This window comes from Natrix helvetica (genome assembly GCF_964273705.1).
Source record: "Natrix helvetica genome assembly, chromosome: Z".
NCBI lineage: Eukaryota > Metazoa > Chordata > Lepidosauria > Squamata > Natricidae > Natrix > Natrix helvetica.
Window position 1 is genome coordinate 104,768,547 of NC_138554.1, and position 23,136 is coordinate 104,791,682.

General features: G+C 32.4%; 1 protein-coding gene across 4 annotated transcripts in view; it reads left to right on the top strand.

Moving 5' to 3' along the window:
• DGKB (diacylglycerol kinase beta) overlaps positions 1 to 23,136 on the top strand; it is a gene marked incomplete at its 5' end in the record, with an annotated part of 287,887 nt that overhangs the window by 120,126 nt on the left and 144,625 nt on the right. For all 4 annotated transcript variants that reach the window (XM_081971452.1, XM_081971451.1, XM_081971454.1 and 1 more), the window contains one exon: positions 19,355 to 19,419. In XM_081971452.1, coding sequence (XP_081827578.1) covers positions 19,355 to 19,419 — 65 coding nt within the window. The remainder of the gene's footprint in view (positions 1 to 19,354; positions 19,420 to 23,136) is intronic.

Here is a 23,136-nt window from a genome sequence, read left to right on the forward strand (position 1 = left end):
TTAAGCCAGAAGAAAAGTTGGATTGGACATATACATTAAATATCATTTGGATCAGCCCCTGCCTTTCCTCACATTTTAATCTCTTTAAAGTATTGCTTGAGGAACTATTATGTAACAGTAAATGTTGGCAGGCAACACTGTGAAACCAAGAGAATTTTTTATTAAACTTTCCCCCCATTTTTAATTAAGCCATTAAATGTAGTTTAACAAAGATTAAATTGTAAATTGGATTCCCTGATTTTCTTTTAGATGTTTTTGAAAAATAACATTTTCTGTGGTATCAAAGTCTGTAATATGCTCCCAACCCAGTGGCAACAATGTGACATTTCAGTGTCAGATCAAAATCTACCTATTTATCTAGCCATTTGAAATTTATTTATTTATTAAGGAAAATTATTGCATTTTCAGATGGAGCCACAGTTTTCTATTATTTTGCAATTATTTATTTCTGAAAACTTTTTTGAATTTATCTTTTGAAGGCAGGTGTGGGTTACAAAATATTTTAAAAATTCTGGAAAGTTTATAATATATGAATCTTAATAATAATGGGTCAAATACCTTATAGACATATAAATCATATTGTGCCTCAGTACTGATAAAAAAACTAATAGTAATAATTGCTGGGCCTATTGTAGAATAGTAGAGTGGATAATGATGGGGCAGACTTAGGTTCAGATAATACTTCCCTTATAAGTTTAGGAGATGAATTTAAGCAATTGGTATCTGAGTAAAATTTATGTAAAACTTTGAAGTTACGTGAACAAGATAGAAAGAGGCAGTACTATAAGCATATTATCTTGAACTTATCTAAGATAAATAAAGTTACTGCCTGAAGTTCTAATGGTTTTTTTTTATTTTCGTCAAATTTATATTCAGATAAGTGTCTATAATAAAATATATAATGTAATGGTATACAAAACATGTCTGCAACTAAAACTTAATATATAGTTTCAAACTTATAATTGGTGATCACACAGAAGTTGCACTATATACTAACAATATTCTAACAGAGCCTAGTAAAGGGATTGGGCAAAACATACTTTATCTACTGTCAGTCCCCTTCGTACTTGTTCCAAGAGACTATTTGCAACTCAGTTTTGTTTTCAAATCCAACCAACATGCCTTCTAAAGTATGATGGCCTGCCTAAATGAACCCTTTCCCACCTTTTCCCACCTTTTCCTTTGGGAATTTATACTAGAGAATGCATATATTCCATTATTGCAATAACTTGTTCACATATAAACTTTCCAATATTATCTTTTCCATTTGCTGTTTCTTAGCTTTATCATTTACCTAAACCCAAAATTCTATTCATAAAATTGAGATAGACAGAGAGGCAAAGTAATACATCAGGAGATTTATGGCAATTCTCTGGTTTACTGAAATACAGGAAGAAAAAAAAATCACAGTGAGACCTGACCATATGATGAGTATATTGAATAGTAGTTGTTTGCAGGAATAGAAAATCAGTTTGGGAGAAAAAAAGAATCAGGTTGCTTAAACCTTGAACAAAGAGTGTTCTGCATTGAAACAGTCTGCAATTAATATACTCATTTAACTATGTAACATTGAGGCACACTACAGGGATTCTAAAAGCAAATTAAAGTTACTTGAAATTTGTTTAGAAGTTAAAACACATTTTTAAATATATGAAAATTAAGAGTCAATAAATATGCCTTTTTCCTTTTTCCTGACATTGTTAAGTTTTCTGCTATGTTATTTTGAAAGTCTGACATTTATACTCATTTAGCCTCCTTCTACAATTGAGGAATATGTCAAGTTATGTAATGAATGAATTATTGGCAATGAAGGATAATCCTACATTAATGTTAGTGATTTCAAGAGAAAAGGAACTGATATTTTTCACATCAACCTGATTCATTCATGATGGCATGGGGTGTCATCCAAAAGAATATGATACAAATAGAAATGTGACTTTAACATTTTCCGTATAGAATTTTTAACAAATGAAAAGAAGAAAAGAAATACAGAAATACAGACAGAAAGAAGGAGAAGAGAAAGTGGAGAGGAAAGGAAGGGAGGAGAGGGAGGGGATGGGAGAGGAGAGGAGAGGAAGGGAAGGAAAAGGAAAGGTCTTATGTATATATGTGTATGGGCGTTCTAAAAAATGTATAACTAGGATAACTGCATATAAAAGATAGAACTCTTCCCTTTGTAATCTTATAGAACTATTTGATAGTTTAAAGTAGTAATTAAAAGAATATAAAACCATGGGTATTCCCAAGAAAGTGAGAATTGAAGTGATTTAGGGGGTAACTTTTTAATTGTATTACATCTGGTGATCAATAAACTCATGCATTTTTACTATTTTAATTTTTAATTGATATTTCACATTTTTAAAACTTTTATGTGTCTATATAATTTTTAGATTATAATTGTGTAATTTTGTGGTAACAGAAAGAATATTTTGGAGTACTTTATAGACCAACAGATTTATTGTGAAAGTCAGCTTTAGTTTAATCTATAGTTTAAGAGAAGTCGTTCCTCATATGTGTGGAACATACAGCTCATATTCTTGGCATTTCTTTTCAGCCTTGAGATTCTATAATACCTTCTGTGTTAAAAAAGAAAAAGAAAAAAGAAAAAAGAAAAAAAAACATCTGTGGGTTTTTAATATGAATCTACTATTTCTTGATAATATTATGTCATTTGGCACTTCATCATGTGACCATTTCAGTGGTTAGCCTTTTTTTAACAGATGGATTCTATAATTCAAAAGCTGTCTCATTCAGCAGTTTTGGTACTTGATATTACTGACTTTTGTGTTGTGTTTGTAATATGACAAACATTTCAAACTCAGAAGAATTTCTGCCTTCTTTCTTGTTTGGAATGTTTCTGGTCAGGAGAATCTATGGAAGCAATTGAAATGATTTTAAAAATTGGGATATAGAGATGGGGCATTATTATACAAACAAAACCTTATCCCCTTTTAGTATATATTGCAACACATGGAAAAAGAAATGGGGATTTAATCACATGGTCACAGCTGATATCTTGACTTATTTCATTGCTCTCCCAGGAGCAACCTGTTTCTGATCATATCAAGAATTGTACAGAAAGTACTTTCAGAACTAAATAAATTCAGTAATCAATTTGAATGTAAAATAAACTTGTACTATTTGAAAAGATTGTTGTGAAAGGATTCACATAAAAAGCTTAATTTTATAATTAAGAAATTATGTTTAATCTTGGGCATTAGTTTGAACAGTTTTACTTGAGTATATTTATAGTGCTTAAAGAAAGTATCCCAAATGACTGAACATGTTTTTAAATGGACTTTCTAAAAAATGTAGTGTGTGAGAGAATGTACTTTTAATTAACTATATTGTGAAAAAATGTGTTAACCATTTTGACATATGTGGTAGGATAATAAAGTACAGACAGTCTTAATCACTGGGCCTTATTAAATATTGATATGCTGTCATTAGCTGTACCTGTTAAAATGCATGTCATTTTATGCCATTCAGGAGAACCACTAATTTCCTATCAAATACTAATCACATAAGAAGATGCATAAGGTTCTTAATTAACCCTCCTAGTTCCAGGCTCAACTTAGGCATTAAAAGGTTTCTGGATATTGTCTAATTGAAGCCATATAAAAAATTATTAAACCTCTCAGCTATTCAGTTCCCAATATATCACAGGGATCCTTGTTGGAAAAGTTGTCCTAAATAGAAGGATATAAAACAAACCTCAAATGTATGCTTATTTTCTTGATGTTGTCTATCAACTGTATCATCTTTAAAGCTAAAATCCAGACTCAAAATGCAACGTGTTTACCTGGTTTTCAGATTTTGTGCCTTTGATACTATATGCATATTAAATATTTTTTTTTATCATAGTAAAGAACTTTACTCAGTGAAGTATACTGAGAACCACATACTTTTCTATCATGTCTACTTCTGGGAAATAGTTGGTTGCCATTTGACAATGTTATATAGAAAACTGAGCAACCCTTTCATGATTAAAGACTAACTTGCTTAAGCTAAGTAGGCATTATTAAATACATATTGAATCAGAATAAAATATTCTACTGTACAGAATGCTTAATAGAAACAATTTTGTTTTGCTTTGGTGTTAATACTACTGCAGATATAGACTTCCTAGTAAATTAAAATGTTTTTCAAATGCATTATATTTCAAAGTTTGCTGAGCAAATATAATAAGGACAATGCAACCCTAAAATGTTTATGACCCCTGAGCCTGATGGGTTTTTGGACAGCTATGAAAACACGATTCTTCCAACAGGTCTTGATATAGAGTGCAGTGACTTATTCTCTGTGGTGTTTTATTCTTGATTGTTACAATTACTTTGAATTGATTATGCTTTCTATTGTATTGATATGTATTATTATCTATTTAGTATTCTATGATTTCTGGGGTTGCTTTAATGATAAAATAGAAGATATATAGAGTTACTCAGTGATTGAGGTAGTTTATAAGTCAATCAATACATAAATTAAACTATAAAACAAAACCTCATGGCACGAATTGTATCTATTATCTAGCAGGGATAAATAAAGAAATAGAGAGGAACCTGTCATATTTTGAATATATAATAAGGATATAAAGGTACAAAGTGAATTAAATGATCATATAAATATTAAAATGCATAAAATAATTCATTATCAAAGTTTACCAATTCTTTTCTATCTTGATAGTAAATATAATGTATCAACTTCTTTGTTATCAGTATAAATATCTCAAATTATTATAATTAAACAATAGCAATTAGAAATATACCCAGTCAAACAAGATTTCAGCAAGATTTCACTAAATTAATAATACTGGTAAATCAAAAGTCATAGTATACAGCTCTTATCCAGAGGGGGGGGGGGGAATTGGCAACAATTATTTTCTCCCTATTAAATCTCAAGTGCATACTATTGTGAAATGTGAACCTGGTGATACATTTCTTTTCATTACACCAATTCAGAGGCTGAAAAACATCTCCATCCAGGGACTTTTCCCAGGGAATAGTCAACAGTATGACTACTAAAGAAGAATGACCAGTCTTAAACATAGGCAGTACTGAATCATGATTTAGCAATACCAGACTTGGGTACCTTATTCATACAATGTCAGATTCATCCACATGTAAAGCAATAACATAGTTTGTTTAGTTTTGATTGACTATGTGAACACAATCACCATGGTCTTACATGTTATTGAGCTTAGTCTGTTGTTTATTCAATAGATTATGGTTATACATGACATGATTCTTTTTCTCTTTAAAACTACTTCTGAGTTCTCAGAAGCCATAATTTGCCTTCTGATGAAACTGGAAAAAGCATTTTATGACCAAATTAAAACTTGCTAAAAACCCATTAGCAAGTTAAAACAAAAATAGAAAGAGAGTTATTACTTCCTCAGCCATAGTTTGGCATATTTTACTTTATTTTAATTGTTTCAGTATTTATTTTATGAAGATTCTTAGTCATCCAGGACATGGTTGTCCCAAAGGATCCCTCCATTCCATCCAGTCAGAGCTGAAGAAGCTTCTTGGATGAGAAACGAAATGTCTTCTAGGAAAAAGAAGAAAGTCCAGTTGCCTCTTGGAAATTAAAAAAAAAACACCTTTGGATTATTTTGGTATCCCATTCATGTATGAATTAGTTCTTGCTAATAATAACTATATCCATTCTTGCAATATATACAATGAAAAAAGATAAATTACATAAGCATTGGAAAAAAAACATACAAAGTCATTTACCTGATGCTTCTTTAAACTCATTTATAGTCCTTATTCTAGTGGCTGAAAAAAGGGAAAAATGTCTGCAGAGTTACCATACAGTTTCTGCATTCCATCACAATAGGGAAATTCTCCAGTGATCAGATTCAAAGAAATTTGGCTGGTTTTATTCTGAAGGGTAGTATAATACAAAAGTAAAATGAATTCTTCTCTAAGTGGGAAAAAAGTTAATTTTATCTTCATTTTTACAATAAAATGAAATATCCCAGCACAAGAACATATTTAATATATAATTTGAAAGTTAATCTAGTTTATAGTGATTATTCATTACAAGCATAAGTCTGAAGATTAGGATGGACAACTGTTTGGAACTTCATGGCTGGGAATAGTGCCATCTCTACCCACAAGTGATGCACATACGTGGCTGTTTGGCTGCCTACCTCATGCCATCTGTTCACATGGCATGGTGCCGGCTTACAAATTGGTTAAACCTGTGCCAACAGTAATTGATGTAGTTATAAATACAAAAGATTGCACGTGCCATCTCATGGGACAAGATTCTCTTGTGGCCCCTGTAGTAATATGGCTCTAAGTCTGTAGGTGTACTTGATAGTTATGTTCGCAATAATGTGAAAACTTCATAGATTTATGAGAATTAAAACCAAATATTCATAAATCCTCAGAGAATGGATGCAATATGAAAGGGAGATTGGAGCTTTGTTAAATACAGTTTCACCTTTTTTATATAGAATACATCATCATAACCAATATATTGACAGAAGTCCAGTCTGTGAACATTCCTGGGTTAATGCAAGCACAGTACCCTCTTGAATTGTTAAAGCAACGGTGACTTTTGAAACGTTCATGAGTCTACTTTGAAGACTATTCCTGATTGCCTTTAACTGCTTAGACACGCAAACATAATATTTCTGATGGAACAGGAAATAAAACAGCTGTGAGTCAACACGGAAGGGCAGGCAGATGTTAACATTTGACTCAGCCTCACCATGTGGATGATTTGATATTTTGAGGAGTATTTTGGTTCCAGGTAGGCCAGACTAAAACACAAGATAAATTAATTCTACTTTATTGTCAAGCTACATTAATAGAATGTTGGAAGTCTGAAAGTATAATTCTCCTGTTGAACCTCTTGCTTTACCCACTATGCAGTTGTGGCTAGCTAACTCTTATCTGTCTACTCCCTAGCAGCATCTCCCTTCCCATCTATCAAAATTTTCCCCACATACTATTATTACCATACACTTGAAAGTAATGATGGAAAACCAACATTCATTTGTATTATATTTGGAAATCCTTCATTTGCTAATCTGTAATCAGGTAGTCAAAATTATAAACACATGTTTATAGGATATAGAATGGCAAACTAGCTTCGCCGCCTTATCTAAACATGATGTCTAAACAGCTCTCCTCTTATGTGGAAATATTGTATATATCAATAATTAAAATTTAAAAGGCCCTTCCAGCATTGACAATTTTACCTACTTTGGGTAGTGAAATATCTGTAAGAAAAGTTGAGAGAACACCAAAGGCTCCTCATTTCAACCCTAAGTTATAAATATTCTTTATAGATTTTCTGATGTTTTGCTGGCAATCTACATTTATTTTAAATTGCCTTTTTATACAAAAATATTAGGACCAGGAAGATCACACATCTTTTAGCAGACCTCTGAGGACACGCAAACTTTTTATAGTCAACTACATCTGGCTGAACAGTGAATCAGTACATTTGGCAGTGGCCAAATTCTATTTTTTTGCCTTTAGAATCAGAAACCAAATTCTGATTCAGTACGAGAAATAATTTGCCAATGGATAAAAATCATAGCTATTTTTCTGTCGCCCCCCATTTATTCTACTTTTAAACCAATCAAAGAAATCAAAAATTCCCAGTTTTTCTTTTCTTTTCTTCTTTTCTTTTCTGTATTTTGGTCTGTGAGCTTAAATTGCATAAATTAAAATGAAAATATAATCATCAGAGAACAAACATAATTTTGGAATGTAGCTGTCTTTTAAAAAAAAATAAGTCACAGTCATACTTAAGTTAATAAAATTTCATTTGCAATGAGCTTAATATTTTGAGACTCCATATAAATATTTAGGCACATTTCTTTGCAACAGAATGAATGTAGTTTGTCATTGCCACTTATGAATGCTTTTTTTAAACTTTCCAGGCTAGTTCATAATCCTAGGATTTTCTGTTATAAAGAGGAGCAACTTTTTGGGGAGGTGGGTGGGGTGGGGGGCTCACATAGTTGTTATTCTGTGAAAAATAGAAAGAGAAAGGAGGTATATATCTATAGAGATTCTCAGTCATGCAGGTCATAATTGTCCCAAAGGTGATTTTTAAAGAGGCAACTGGATCCAAGAAGCTTCTTCAGCTGAACTGTCTTATTCTTTCATTGAGAAGTTGGAGCTGTGGCTTCTGCAGGATGTTCTCTGCTCTGTGTTCCTTTACTACTGAACATAGATACAGGCTGTTGGGTATGAGTCTGTGTTGTTTGCATCTCAAACTGCAACTCAAAGTGCAAATGGTTCCTGTAGCCTGAACTTTTTCTGAAATCCCTTCATACTTCCACACCATTCAAATGGTGTCACCCAAAGTGCATAGCTAAACGTTTATGAAGATTCTTAGTCATCCAGATCATGGTTTTCCCAAAGATGCTTTTTCAATTCGACTTTGGGACATCCATGAAGCTTCTTCAGTTCTTGGATGATAAGTGAAACATCTTCAAAAAAAAACCAGAAAGTCCAGTTGCCTCTTGAAAAAGCACCTTTGGGAGTCTTAGGTATGTATGCTGCATTGAGTTATTTTATAATAATAATAATAATAATAATAATAATAATAATAATAATAATAATAATAATAATAATAATAATAATAATAATAATAATAATAATAATAATATCAATAAATAAACAAACAATTAGCTTCCAAGCTCAGGCAGAGAAGCCCACATGCTGCTGCCTACTAAAACAGATCAAGAAGGAAAATGCCTCTCCTCTCCTTCCCTCTCCTTTCTTCTCCTTTCCTCTCTTTTCTTTGTCAATTTAGAATATGTCCTATAATTGTGAATAATTGTAAATTCTAGATCACTCAACATAATAAAATAAGGAATTGTCATAAATGGACCAATAAATGACATGAAGAAAAAGCTGAGTTTTTTGCAGGAGTTTGTAACAATAATTACTACTGCTCAAAAATGAGTGAATTTGGTAGACATTTCCACTGTTACAATAATGGTTGTTTGCTTTCAATTTGAAAGATCTGAGATCTGAAAGAGAAATCCAAATATAAAGTAACATGGCCACATTATTTTCACACTGCCAGCTAAGTAACTGTGATCACTTTCTTCTGTAAGGAATTCATTGAAATGTGAATATTATTAGTGCGAAAATCTTTGTTAAATCTGTGTATTATTTAAATGATTAACTTTTCATATCTTGATTATCTAGAAAAATATATATTTCATTATTAGAGGGTGTGGCAGTCTTTTGAGATATGAACAACTACTGTTGTTCTTTAAAGACCTTCTAAATTTAATAGTTACTTTCAAAAGACAACAAAAGTTGGAAGAATCATAAAAGCAATATTAGAAAAAAGATATCTAAGATGTACAATGTATATAAATTCTCTTCTACCATTATGGCTCATCTATATCTTCCTCACACAGAGGCAGAAATACACACACACACACACACATTCACACACATTTAACATTAACACTTTTCATTATTATTTCTCACAAGTGCATCTTATATATTTGATCTATGGTTAATAAACTCCAATAATTCTTAGAGCCCATCTTTACAGTCATGACACAACATTGTGTCTACAATCTTAGGTAATATCAAATATGCTTTTCTTCAAATAATGAGTAAACCAGTGGTTTCACTAACCTGTTCACTGCTTTTTAAATTGGATAGTGAAACTATATTTCATCTATTGTTGTATGTAAACTGTATTGTGTCAACTGTAAAAAAAATGTATTGCAGCCAACATTTATTCCTGTGACCCACATTTTGTGGAAGTCTCCCAATATTCCAAAGCACAGAAGACAGAAAAATCATTCCTTATACTGTCCAGCTAAAGCAAGAAACTGTGAAACCAAGAGCCTTCTGTCAGTGAAACATCAGTTGAATACCACCCAACTTTATATCATTACTCTGTTTTTTTTAAAAAACTAGCTATTTGGTGACAGTGGTATTCATCCAGGCCAGGGATGCCATTTTTCATCAATACTGCTTCAACTTTATATACACATGCTCAACTCTAAAAGAAAGGGGTAGAAGTGTGAGTGGCTCATTCTTTCCCCATACTCTCATTCATAAGAAAAAGTGAATAGAAGTATTCTTCAGGAAATTGATATGTGTTGCCTCGTTCAAGTGAATAGAAGTTTGTTTTTCACTCCTCTTCTTTTCTTCTTTTTTTGGGCTACTTGTGTGGGTTAGGGTTTTCTGTGAGTTGATTAGCACAAAATAACATTGATAAGACACTGTGCTGTAACCATGCAAACCTAATCCTGTAGTTTTCCGAAGGCCAACTCAATGGCCCCTAATAAGAAACCAGTCAGTAGCAATCTATTCAGCCAGAGATGATCTGAACTCATTTGATTGTACTAACAGCTGTGTGACTTCATTACCATTAGAAAAACATGCAACCAAGCCAGCTGGTATCCAGAGAGGCTACTCAATATACATAGCTTGTCAGTTTGTTGGTTTACATATTATAGCTATAAAAGGATCTTTTTTAAAAAAAAAATGCATTGTCAATACTATCTCTGTCAAGACATTTTTCTAAGTTCATTGTTTTTGTGCCAGAATCGGACTCTTTTATCATAGGAATAGCTTGCTTCCCTACAATTGTATATATTATACATGAGTTGTTCATTTGAGGCATGTCACAATTTGTCTTGACAATATTTCAAACATTACCAAATAGTTTAATATTTCATTCAAGATCATCCAGCACTTAAAGAATAGAATCTTTATTTTTTGAAGGAGAATCTGTAAATTTTGAAAAACAAGACAGAGTTTAAAATTTAACTAAGAATATCTGTCACTTTCCCAGGAACTGGAAATCCTAACTATGCATGTGTAGGTAAGATACTGATATTGAAAGGAAAAATACATATGATCAGAAGAGTTGATGAATTCAAACTTCTTCCAAAATAGCCTATATATATATTAGTGACTAAAAGGTTACCATTGGAATTGGAGTTCCTGCAGTTCATAATGGGGTCTTCTGCAAGGAAGAAATTCAAACCGTTGACTGTGGCTGCTACTGCAACATTTTATTCTGATCTGTATGTGGGCTGATGAAATCTGGTTAATGAAATTGATTAATAACTTTTAAATATCATGAAATATTTTTATTTTTATTTTATTTAAAGTCTGCTGAATTATTCTTATTTTTGAGGGTAAAATAATATATTTTATGCTTATGTTGTCTCTTCTGCCTTCTTATTTCTGCAGAACATGAGAAATAAGTCATTTATAGCTGCTTTCATGATTTTTGTGAAATTTTTTGAACAGTGTATAAGGATTAAGAGTGGTTTTAGTTTAGAATTATTTTCTTATATTTTGCTGTCATTCCTGTTCTACCTCACTTGCTAAAGTCAACAGGCTTGTCTGATTTATGGATGTGTGATGTGTAAACTTGGCCATTTGGAGTCTATTCAGTAAACCCTGATATGGCAATTACAACTTAGCATGATGTGTTAGATATAGTTATAGTTATTAAAGACTTTAGCAGGAAAAATAGAAAGAAGATTGAATTAATGTTTAATATACTGGGTGTGTTTAGGGTGAACTAACTCTATGTATAAACTATATTATTTCCTATTAGGACAGAGTTACATTTTCATTCTCAAAAACAATATTTCTAAGAAGAGTAGGAGAAGAGAATGTATTTAGCCCTGTCCAGACCATATACAGCTTCTCATGTGCATATAGTGTGAGTTCTTCTAGAATTAGGCATTCTGACATGATTGTGTTAGTCAATAGAAGAATATCATGAAAAATAATAGGAGAAGAAAGGACAAGCATAAATCTAATCTAAACATCTTTTTCATCTTTTACCATTGTAATTATTGCTGTTAAATATGTAGTTCCACTCTAAAAGAACATTATTTTGGGCTATCTTTTATTAGTTTATGGAATATCTTCTTCATGACTTTGCTATGTAAAATTTTAACAAATAATTCCTAAGTAGTGGAAAAGAAGAAAATAGTGTAGCAGATAGCATTAATACAGTTTATTTCATCAGCATCTTTATAACCAATCTACACTCAACAAATTACATTAAAATAATTATATCTCTTTAAGATCTGGGTTTTAATACTAGAAGATATATTTTCCTCATTCAGTTGAATGATATTAAAAGGGGAAAATCTATGCCTCATGCAGTTGATAATAAGCAGAACACTGAATTGTGAAAGCTGGGAGTTGAAAATGCTGATTCAGTAGTTGGAAAAATACATTTAGTTTAAAAATTAATTTAAATGTCCCCAATGATAGGTACCTATGCTATTTAAGGAAATAATTACACTACAGTGTAGTCAACAAGAGTATTGATTAGGATTTAATTCATTACAAAACACAGAATGGTTTCCCTCTTTGACAGTACACTGGTTTCTTTTTTCCTTTTTCTCATCTTTTTGTTTTTGACGGTCAATTTAGTAACAAATTTGCAATTAATCATTTGCTCATTGCAATGAATGGTCTATCAATAATATGCAGCTCATATTGCTAAAAGGATTATGCGGTACTTCATTGTTTTCCTTTTGTCTTGGGAACACTTTGTCTAGTTATGTTTCCTAGAATGGATTATGAATAAATGTTTGAAAGTAATGCATGCCAGTTTTAAAAAGACACCATGGACTGATTCGGCGTATTAATCAAAATAGGCACTAACTTTCTTTTGGCATTTCAGTACTTGGACATCTGTTGACTTCTAATACGTGAAGTTGGACACTCTGGCATTAGTGAAGAGTTTCATTATCTTAAATGTCATAACATTTGTTTGAATTACTCTGTGTAGGTTTCAAATGCTGAAATTGTAACTTTGAATTGCTCAACAGATTTCATTTGACTTTCAAAAATATAGAAATGGGAGCTTATTAAAAATCTTATTGCTAATTTTCAGTTTAGTAAATCATAATAAAATGGTTATAATCAAGCTATTTTCCTAGAGTTCAAAATTAGTTTAAGGCATCTTATAACAAATTTGGTATGTATTGCCATTGAATTTATGTACACAATACTTCAATTACCTGTAGATTAAGCATGCATTGCACTCAACTTTTCCCCAATCAAAGTGATAATGGCAGGTTTCTTATAAAATGTCCTGGGACAGCTGCTAGTCATCCTCACTTCTATTGGTACAGCAGCTTGATTTTTTTAAAGAACCTCATCAAAAGATCTATAAAGTTGTATTGATGCATTGCCACTGATAATTTGAAAGCACAATCTCTGCCTTCACTATGACAAGATGACTTGTAGAATATAACTGCATTATATTCTTTTCTTAAAGAAATTTAAGTTTATTATTCAAGTGAAGTTTACTTTATTTTCATTGCACCTCGGAACATGAAATTAAATGCCAACTTCAGTGTATATCATACATGAGAAAATTATATATAAACACACACACACACACACACACACACACACATCCTTCACATCTTACACAATTGAACTGAAAACACCTGATACTGCATTAATATTGCACTATACAGTAGAATTCAACATAGTTACTGCTCTGGGACAGAAGCTGTTTTTCAGCCTGTTTGTCCTTGTTTTTATTATCCTATACTGTCTGCTAGATGGTAATAGTTCAAAAAAAGGGTGCCCAGGATGAGATGGATCTTTAAGAGCATTTTGAACTTTCTTAAGGCAGCGGGAGCTATAAAGCTCTTCCAAGGAAGGGAGAGGGCAACCCATGATCCTCTGGACAATGATGTTAATCCTCTCCACCTCTGTTCTCTCTGCCACTGTGCAATTAGCAAACCATACACAAGTGCAGTAAGTTAAGATACTCTCTATAGTGTACCAGCCAGCAAAATGACAAAAGAAAAGCTATAGCTTCCTGTTTATAAACTTATGAAAGAGTTTGATTTGTACAAACTGAAAGAATTCAGCCCTTAATGGAGTTCAGAACAGGAAACTAAAATCAAGAATACTAAAACTATTTTTTATTGTAAAATATAGTAACAGAATCTTGCAAGTAAAAAAATCACTTGCCTGATCCCTACCTTTACATTCCAGAGAACTGATGAGTGCCAATTCTGGGACCATTTTCTCATTCCTGGTTTGTACTAATTTATGGTTTGTACTTGAGTATCAGATTGTTGTCTGGGCTGCAGCTTTTCCTCCTGTTTCTCAAGGTTATTCTTATAGCCCATTATATCAGGTCATAATCTTCCTATGTATTAAATCTACCAACAATCAATTCCTATTGATAATTTTAAAGATTACTACTTCAAATTATAGGGTTAAGAGACAGGTATTGGATTCACTAATGTAGAGTTTCATCAGAATTTCATTTTTGCCTTATATAGCATATTTCCCAAGTTACATCAGCAGCCAACACAGAAAACCATGTCTACTGTATTCAAATACATGCTTGAAATAATGCATACTGTTCACACATCTTAATTGAGAGCACTCCTAAAAGCTGATAATATTTGTGAACTATCTAGGAGAGTTCTTGTAAGTAAAACAGCTGGGATTTTAAATAATCCTAACCATTATTTTCTTTCAGTTGTGATGATGTGGTAGAATCTGGAGCTGAAATGAGGCTGATTTTAAAAACTGGTTCTGGAGGTATCTCTGGGAAAAGAAAAAAGATCACTAAACCTTGGAGAACTTATCTAGTTGTTTTGTAGTGAGTAAAGTTAGTGTGGCAAGTTTCTTGTAAACAGGCAACAAACATACTTATCTGATCAGTTCTCAGTGTTATTTTGGTTCCTTGTGGCTAAGGTAATGAAAATAGTATTGATATATTAATTTGACATCTACTATGTATCTGGAGGATACATTGATCATACTTAAATAATAAATTAAAAGAATCCCTTATTACAATGTCTTCAGAGCATAGCATCTGTATGAGATTTACATTGTATGGTGGGGGGGTGAAAAGGGGGAAAATTTGTTTGTATAAAACTCTTTTAATAAAAAACAACAACAATGTCTTCAGAGTATGAGTAGCCCTCAATTTACAACCACAAGGCCTAGAATTTTGGCACCAACCTATATGTTCATTAACTGAGTCATTGTATGATTGGACCCATTCTCATAATCATTTTTATCATAGTCACTAAGTGAATCACTATTATCAGTAATATATTGCATGGTTATTAAGTTAATCTTGTACTTGTTAAGCAAATCTGACTTGCCCAACTGACTTTGCTTGTCAGAAGCTGGTTAGAAAGTTTGTAAGCTGCAGTCACATGATTGCAAGATGGTGCCACCATCATACATGCAAATTGATAGCCGAATTGCAATCATGTGATCTCAGGGATGATACATCAGGTGTAACTTTGAGGATGGATTAATAAGTCACTTTGTATGAGGCTGTCATAACTTTGAACCATTGTTAAATGACCAGTTGTTCATTTAATCTGACAATAATCTGTAAAGAAATATCAAGATATTCATCACCTGAATGTTCACCCATTTTCTTGAGAGTTGCCCATAATTTTTTGGGTGAATATATATTTCACACATAAAAAGGATCAGACATATGAATGCGCCACTATGGCCACCATCATTCGATTTTAACTACTCCCTATAGATACCCTGATCCAAGTTATCATTGTTATTAACATTATTTGTGTTTATACTACAATACTTTATAATAGTTTAAATTGTAATGTTTATTAATATAATAACAATATTAATGATTTCATTAATGATTATATCATGCCAGACAATTGGAAAAAATAAAATGGTTATAGTGTAATTGAAGTTATAGTTTTATTGTTGATGCTTTAAAATTATATTATTTTGCACATTTAAATGTTTGTATGTGTGTATATATATTTAAACAGTAACAGCTGGCTTAATGCTTTTGCATAACATAATAGAATCTGCCTGCTTAACTATTTTTATTTGGGAATTTTCCGCTATGAAAATGTAACAAACATTTATTTCTCATTTGAATATTAAATTGTCTTTAGGAATTATTTTTACAACTTAATTATTTAGTCAAAACAGATATTCATAAAAATATTTCACTAGCAGGATACATGCAAATCATGTAGTAGGGTAGATATTTTCACAAGTAATGTATTTGCTTCAGCTGCTTTCCCAAATCACCTGCCCATTTATGTATCAATCATAAATTATGGCCACTTTCTTTTGACAAATACAATAACCAAAATAACACTTTTAAAAATAAATCACGTAAATTACTTTTCCTCATATCAACCATTAATGTTTGCTAGTGTTAAACATAAATGAAAAACCACTTCAACAAAATATCTGGTTCCCTTCCAGTCATGTTTTCAGTGTTTAAATGTAATATAAGTATAAATGTAGAGTGTTTAAAATCAAAGAATTCTTTGATTTTGAACCATGATTCTAACTGAAGAACAATTTATCAACATCAATGGACCATAAAGTACAAAAGAAAAGCAAACAAGAATTTAATAAAATTATTTACAAGTAAAATTATTAATTTCAAAGAAATGGACAAATAACATCTTATAGAGCCTACAATTTAAAAAATAAATTTAAATAAATTTAAAGCTTTTCTCTTCTCTGTTTACTGGATCACCTTTTAAGTTGTGAAATTAATAACCATAGTATGTGTGTATTATATTTGATTTGTGGGAAGCCCATTCAGACTTACTCTTGATCCTGGGATATGAATCAGAAAAACAGTCTCCCATTTGCTAATATGGGAGCAGCATAAAAACGCAAGGGAAACTATAGCTTTTTTAATGTTTAATCAGACTTGTATGAATGTCGCAGATAAGTTAGAGCAGGGGTCAGCAACCTTAAACATTCAAAGAGCCACAAAGGTCCTAGCCAGAAGCCCCCCATTCAATTTTGGAGTATGCTGACTGGAAGTCTGGTTTCCCCACCGTAGAGTCTCCTCCTAGTGCGGCATCCTTTATCCTTTATCTGTCCTAACCAAAAGTCCTATCAATTCTAGAGCTGAGCGGAAAACCCACCCCTTGCCATAGAATCTCCTCCTGTCCCACCCTGCTATCCCCACCAAACCAGAAGCTCCTCTCAAAATTGTAGTGCCGACTGTCAACAAGAAGCTACAGTAGAGAGATGAAAGAGCCGCATACTGCTCCAGAGCTGCGGGTTGCTGACCCCTGAGTTAGAACATTATAAAAGAATGAAGCATAACTCATTTGACAGAAATTGGTGCAGAGGTTTCTAAATTGGACTCTTCTCACCTTGTTTATTAAATGTTTTGGCAAACCTTTACAGCACCAAGTGCTGAAACAGGGGTGCACATGCATGCAGGGGAAGCACCAGAAACTGGGAGAGCAGCTCCCTGGTGTGCATGTATGGGAGTGCCGGAAACCAGAAGAGCAGTTCCTGATGGGCATGCATCGCTGGGAAGCTGAGCTTCTGGTTTCCTGTGTGTACATGCATATCAATCACCTGGTCTTGTGGTTTCTGGCGTGCATGTGTGTGTACAAACCAGCTGGCCGGCACATGCATGTACCAGAACCTGGAAGAGCAACAAGTGACAGTTGACGTGCCTGGAGAGATGGCTCTGTATGCAACTTCTGGCACACATGCCATAGGTTCGCCAACATGGGTATATACACTTCTTGCTTTTTATAAAAGCAGATTGAAACAAAGGTAATCCGTTATGAGTTGGGGAAGCATACTAATTAAAATCAGCATTGCTTTGTTGGTATATTGTGGTTTTATACAGTTCTTTTCCAAGAAAAAAATCCCTCAAATCAATGCCTATTGAGTAAGCATGCCTAATCCTGTGTCAATGTAATCTGATTATCCCTGTCATCCTCAGGTTCAGAATGATTCATTTAGTAGCTACAAAAGAAAATACTATTTAGAATGGCAAGAAACAGAAGTCATAACTATAATGCTTGTATTTTGTAGTAGTTAAATTAGTGAATAAAAACTGAAAATTCCTTGAACTTTCAGCAAAGAGCCATGGAAAGATACATGCTTGGCATTACAAGATAAGGTAGAAAGACCTGCATGTGGATTAACAGATTAACAGAATTGGAAGAGACCTTAGACATCATCTAGTCCAACCTCCCTGCTCAAGCAGGAGACCCTACACCATTTCTGACAAATGGCAGTCCAATGTCTTCTTGAAAGTCTCAAGTGATGAAGCTCCCACAACTTTCAAGGAACAAGAGTGTAAAATAATTTAAATGTAAATTACATTTAATTATTTTACACGGCAAGTGTAAAATGATTACATGGCAAGAAGAATTGATGACCAGTAGACCAAGACAGTCATAGAATGGATCCCGCTTGATAAAAAGCATCCATGAAAGAGACGTATAACAAGATGTATCTACAATATCAGCAAGTATTGCAGGCAAAAGAAAGCTCAGGACCATCTTGCTTTGAAACATTTGGAAGAGGCCATCCTGCGGTGAACAGACAATGGCTAAAATGATGAGGATATGATTATGACTATGCTCAAGCTTACTTTTCTTTTAAACCAAGAACTCTCCATTTTATTACTTTCACCCAATTTTCTCCTATTTCATTTCCTTTATTTAATTCTTCTCTACTAAGTGATAATAAATCAAGAGATTAAAGACTTGATACTCTGGTATCTTTCACTACCACTTAAAGGAAAACGTTGCCTGCAAGTTAGTCAGAAAATTCTTGGAAGGACCAGATATGGAAGTTTAACTACCTTGTTATCTATTGAGAGGCCAGGTTTTTCAGCATTGTGACTTCATATACTATTTGCTGTTTGCTTCTGGAAGGCATTGTTGACATTCCCACTTGGTTGTACATATGAGAGTTGGCAGGAAGGCCAGTCCAGGAACTGAAAAAAAAACCCAACAAGATGACAGAAAAAAAGACAAACATGGAAAGAATAAATTGCCTCTCATGCAAACACTAGGCAGACTAAAGAGAATGAACACTGCATGTGTAACACTAATTCAGTTCTAAATAATTTTTTGCATGTTGAATCAGAGAAGATATTTCATAAATGATATTATCTTTCTTCTTGAATCCTTTTATATATTTATGTGATTTATGACATAGTCTTGTCGTTCTTTTCTTTGTTTTGCCATTTTATATAAGTTCTGAATTTGTTTAATTTTTTAAATATTTAAATATTACATATTATATTTTAATGACACTGTGCACTAATTTACCAATATTTATTTTAAGAGCTACCTTGAAAAAATACTTATTTATCTATTTATCATATTTATATCCACCCATCTCACCAGAAGTCATTCAGGGTGGCACATAACAATCAAATAAAACCACAATATAAAAACCAAAAAAATTCATTGGAAAGATGGTATAAAATCTCTAAATAATAAATAATGACCACAAAGTATTTGCCATATTTAATTTATAGCTTTGTTTGAAAGTATTTTGTATTTTGAAATGCATCCACAATAATATTTTATTTGTGAAATTTCTTTTAGGATGCTTCAATTGCTCACAGATTTCACATTATGCGAGAAAAACATCCAGAGAAGTTCAATAGCAGGTGAGAACTAATTTTTCCCATTTTCTTCTTTACATGAATGGAATGAATTATTTTAAAGTAGCAATGATGTAGGTGCCAGATAAAGAAAATTGTGATTTTTATCATAAAAATAAATTCACATTATTATGATGCCTTTCATTATGTCATGAAGCCACCAGTACTCCTGTCACTTTTATTTCTATTCTGACCTTAATAAATCTTTTCATATTTACAAGATAAATACTTACTTAGTTACTGAGTTTTCTTTTGGAAATGTGGGCTTTGTAATATGAGTACAATTTTCAATATTGCAAGTATGTAGCTTAATCAATTTAATTTGGTTTGCCAGGTCAGAGAAGGCTAGCTTGTGAGATAACAGGATATAATTACTCAAGCTCTGTCTCATGGAATACATGTGTTTAATATTTTCTGTAAGAATTCAGATAAACAAGAAGAACTTTAAGTATTAATAATATTAACATTTTCATAAATTTGAATGTCATCATTATCTTTTGAATGATATTTATTCATTTATAGAGTTTATATAGCTGCCAATCCCAACCTTCAGATTCTAGGCCGCCTACAGTTCACCAACAACAACAACAAAAAAGAAAACATAAAAATACTCACAGTAGCCATGTAAAAGCTCTTCTGGCACTTCTTTTTAGAAAAACTGATTAAACATAAATATCTTATTTTGTTTTATTAAATATTCTCAGTTACAATATGCTTACATGTTGTGTTGGGTGATTGTACCATGGCAAGTCACAACCCATCTGTCAGCTCCTCCATATTTTTCTTGCTGTAATACATAATGCTTTCTGAGCTTGAACGTACACATTTCAATAGCTTGTAAATACTTGCACTACATATAAAGTATCATGATTTTTTATGGCTAAGAATTTAATCCAAAGAAGAATTTAATTGATGCCTCTGCTCTTTCTTTAGTCATGGGAGCAGATTTCTCTATCACTTCCAGCACTATGATATTCTGACTTTTATGCAGCATATTGGCCCCAAGAAGCCCCATGAAATTATAGCATATCCATTACTTTAAAAAATAATTTTGAAATGCTCTGCTTGTTTGATAATCCATTTGATTTGCTTATGCTTTTTTAAACATGTGTCATATTTATGCAAATAAAAGCTTTGTTTTGATTCTATCATAGTTTGCATTTTTAGAAGTAGCATTATTCAGTCAAGTTGTTTTTCATGCCTTTGCATTAGGATGTTTGCAAAATTAAACTCATTTCCATTTTACTCTTCAGTTTGGGAAAATATATGACAGGGATTTATGGTTATGGTTTTATGAAGACTGCAGTCCTTCAATGCAAGTCTCAGTTTCTAAGCTCTTATAAAATAATTTATGGTACTGAACTGTTCAGTGTTCTATTGCTTCTATACTGCTATGGCCAAAAATAAATATTCAAGATGCAAAAATTGAGGTAATGTCATCCTTGACAAGTGTGAAGACTTGTGGAGCCTGCTTGAGTTTTCCATGTACTTATGATCTGAGTTGCTAATGTTTTGCCAATGCAAAATTGCTGAATGCTAATGAAATATAGCAAGAGTTGCATGTATTCTTTCCTACCCCTGTAATACCCTTTTCACAGTAAGAAAACACAACTGAATCACAGAAGAAAAATGCATTCCCATTACATTACGGGGTTAGTTGAAACTGTTATTCTGTGAGTAGGACTGTATAGATGTCTTCTAATATTTCAAATTTATAAATTATATTTACTTCAGAGTAATAAATGTTATTGCATTAGATTGATTTTATATTCATGAAATATAAACAGAAGGGGCCCAAAGGATGATTCAAATAATGACTGATGCACATTACTGACTGAGTGAAAGGATAGGAAATTTCTCTACCGTATTTTTCTAAACTATAATAGGTGACACTCTGAACTAATGAATAAAATTATCAAAGTAGCTCATACAGATATTATATATACTTACATTTAAGAACATGGTCTATTGAATCAAACATATACACACTTTTCTTTTATATCTAATTGGAATAACTTTGAAGTTTGCTTTAGCGTTTTGGTCAAATATAGCTTTATAATTAACCCTGAAATCATTTAGTTTGAGGCATTCATTTAGAAAAAAACATTGTTTGCAAGATATTTAAGCTTTATTGGGAAGATTACATAACATTTCTCAGCTTATATTAAGATTCATGCTCGTATCTTATATTTTTAGAATCTTTTTGCAAACCAGAGCTCCTAGAGATGAGTGATGGTATTAATGAACAGGCCTCTATCAAATGAAAGTACCAAAATGTGATTTTAAGAACAAGCATGAGTGCTTGCTTTTTATTTTGTGCTAGCTATTCCTCAATATTTAATGAATGAGAGAGAAATACTTGGGGGGAAATGTTCATTACATTTCTGAGAAAAATTAATATAATCATGTATGTTGAGAATGAAGAGCTAGTTGGAATGTTGTCACCTGCTCTTTAGAAGTTATACAATAAATATAATAAATTATTATTTCATCTGGGGAATCTAATATCCACAGAGTCTAGTAAGCAGTATGGATACCATTATATGCAGCTGTTCCTCAGTGATATAGCTACTCTAGTTCAAGCTTAATTCATCCAAGTTACCCACATAGAATATAGAGACTTGAGTGGATGATATCACTGCCTTTATTGCCACTTAGGGCAATTGCAAGAAAGAAGCAGAGAGTTAGTTAGTGTGCTGAGGCACACCTTTCTTTGAAGTTGTTTTGTTGCTTCACATGAAACCACAAATAATATGTTTGAGCAACTGACACAGAAAATTTCATAAGGCTGTCTTCTATAGAAACTAAATTTTAATTCAAGTTGGGCTGCTTTAGCGGCATTTTCCCACTAAAGCCTATGGATTAACCAATTAATTGTATCTTAATGAGTTTAATGGGCTATATTCATTAAATATGAATATGGGCTAGATCACTGTCAGTTCTTAGCAACCATATTGATTTTTTCATGACAATCTTTTCCTAATCTGGTCTCCCAACCATGCACCCATAATCACTGTAACTGAGTCCTACCAATTTACTGTCCCCCCTCTATCTTTCCCAATGTTACAGCTTTCTCTAGACAGATAGATCTCTGAATTAAGATAATTTAAGTCTTGATATATGTGTCAAATGAAAATTCTGGGTTTATTTGTTTGATGATCCATTAATGCATTTTCATGGCTGTCCCTGATATTCTGATTTCTCTGTATAAAGTGCTATAGGGATAATATGACTTGAACAATTTTGATGTTTGTCTAGGTAAATATACATCACAGATTTGAATGTGTTCTTTGAAGTCTTTGTGGCTGCTGTACCAAGTGCTGGCCGGTGGCATATTTCTTGACCGATTCATCATTGATTGTATTGTAGCCAAATACAATATGAGCTATACCCTTCCTAACTATAAAAAGAATAAAATTTCTTTGTTTTTCAGCTACTGAGTATACAAATGTGAACTTCTGACTTAAATTATGCAATCCCAGTCCATCTCAATTTACTGATGCATTAGATGTAAATCTGTAGTCATTTAGTTTCATCTTTCATTGTGTTGAGCTTTCTCTCTTCATGCTTCTTATCTTCCACATTCCTAATGTAATTCTGTCTTTGTATATTCCGATTTTCTTTTCCTGTATGGCAAATCAGGAACTAGAGCTTTTGAAGGTTTTAATGTAGTCATTTCACACACACCATTAGTAGTCCTAAAGTTAACCCAGCTGTTCCTCA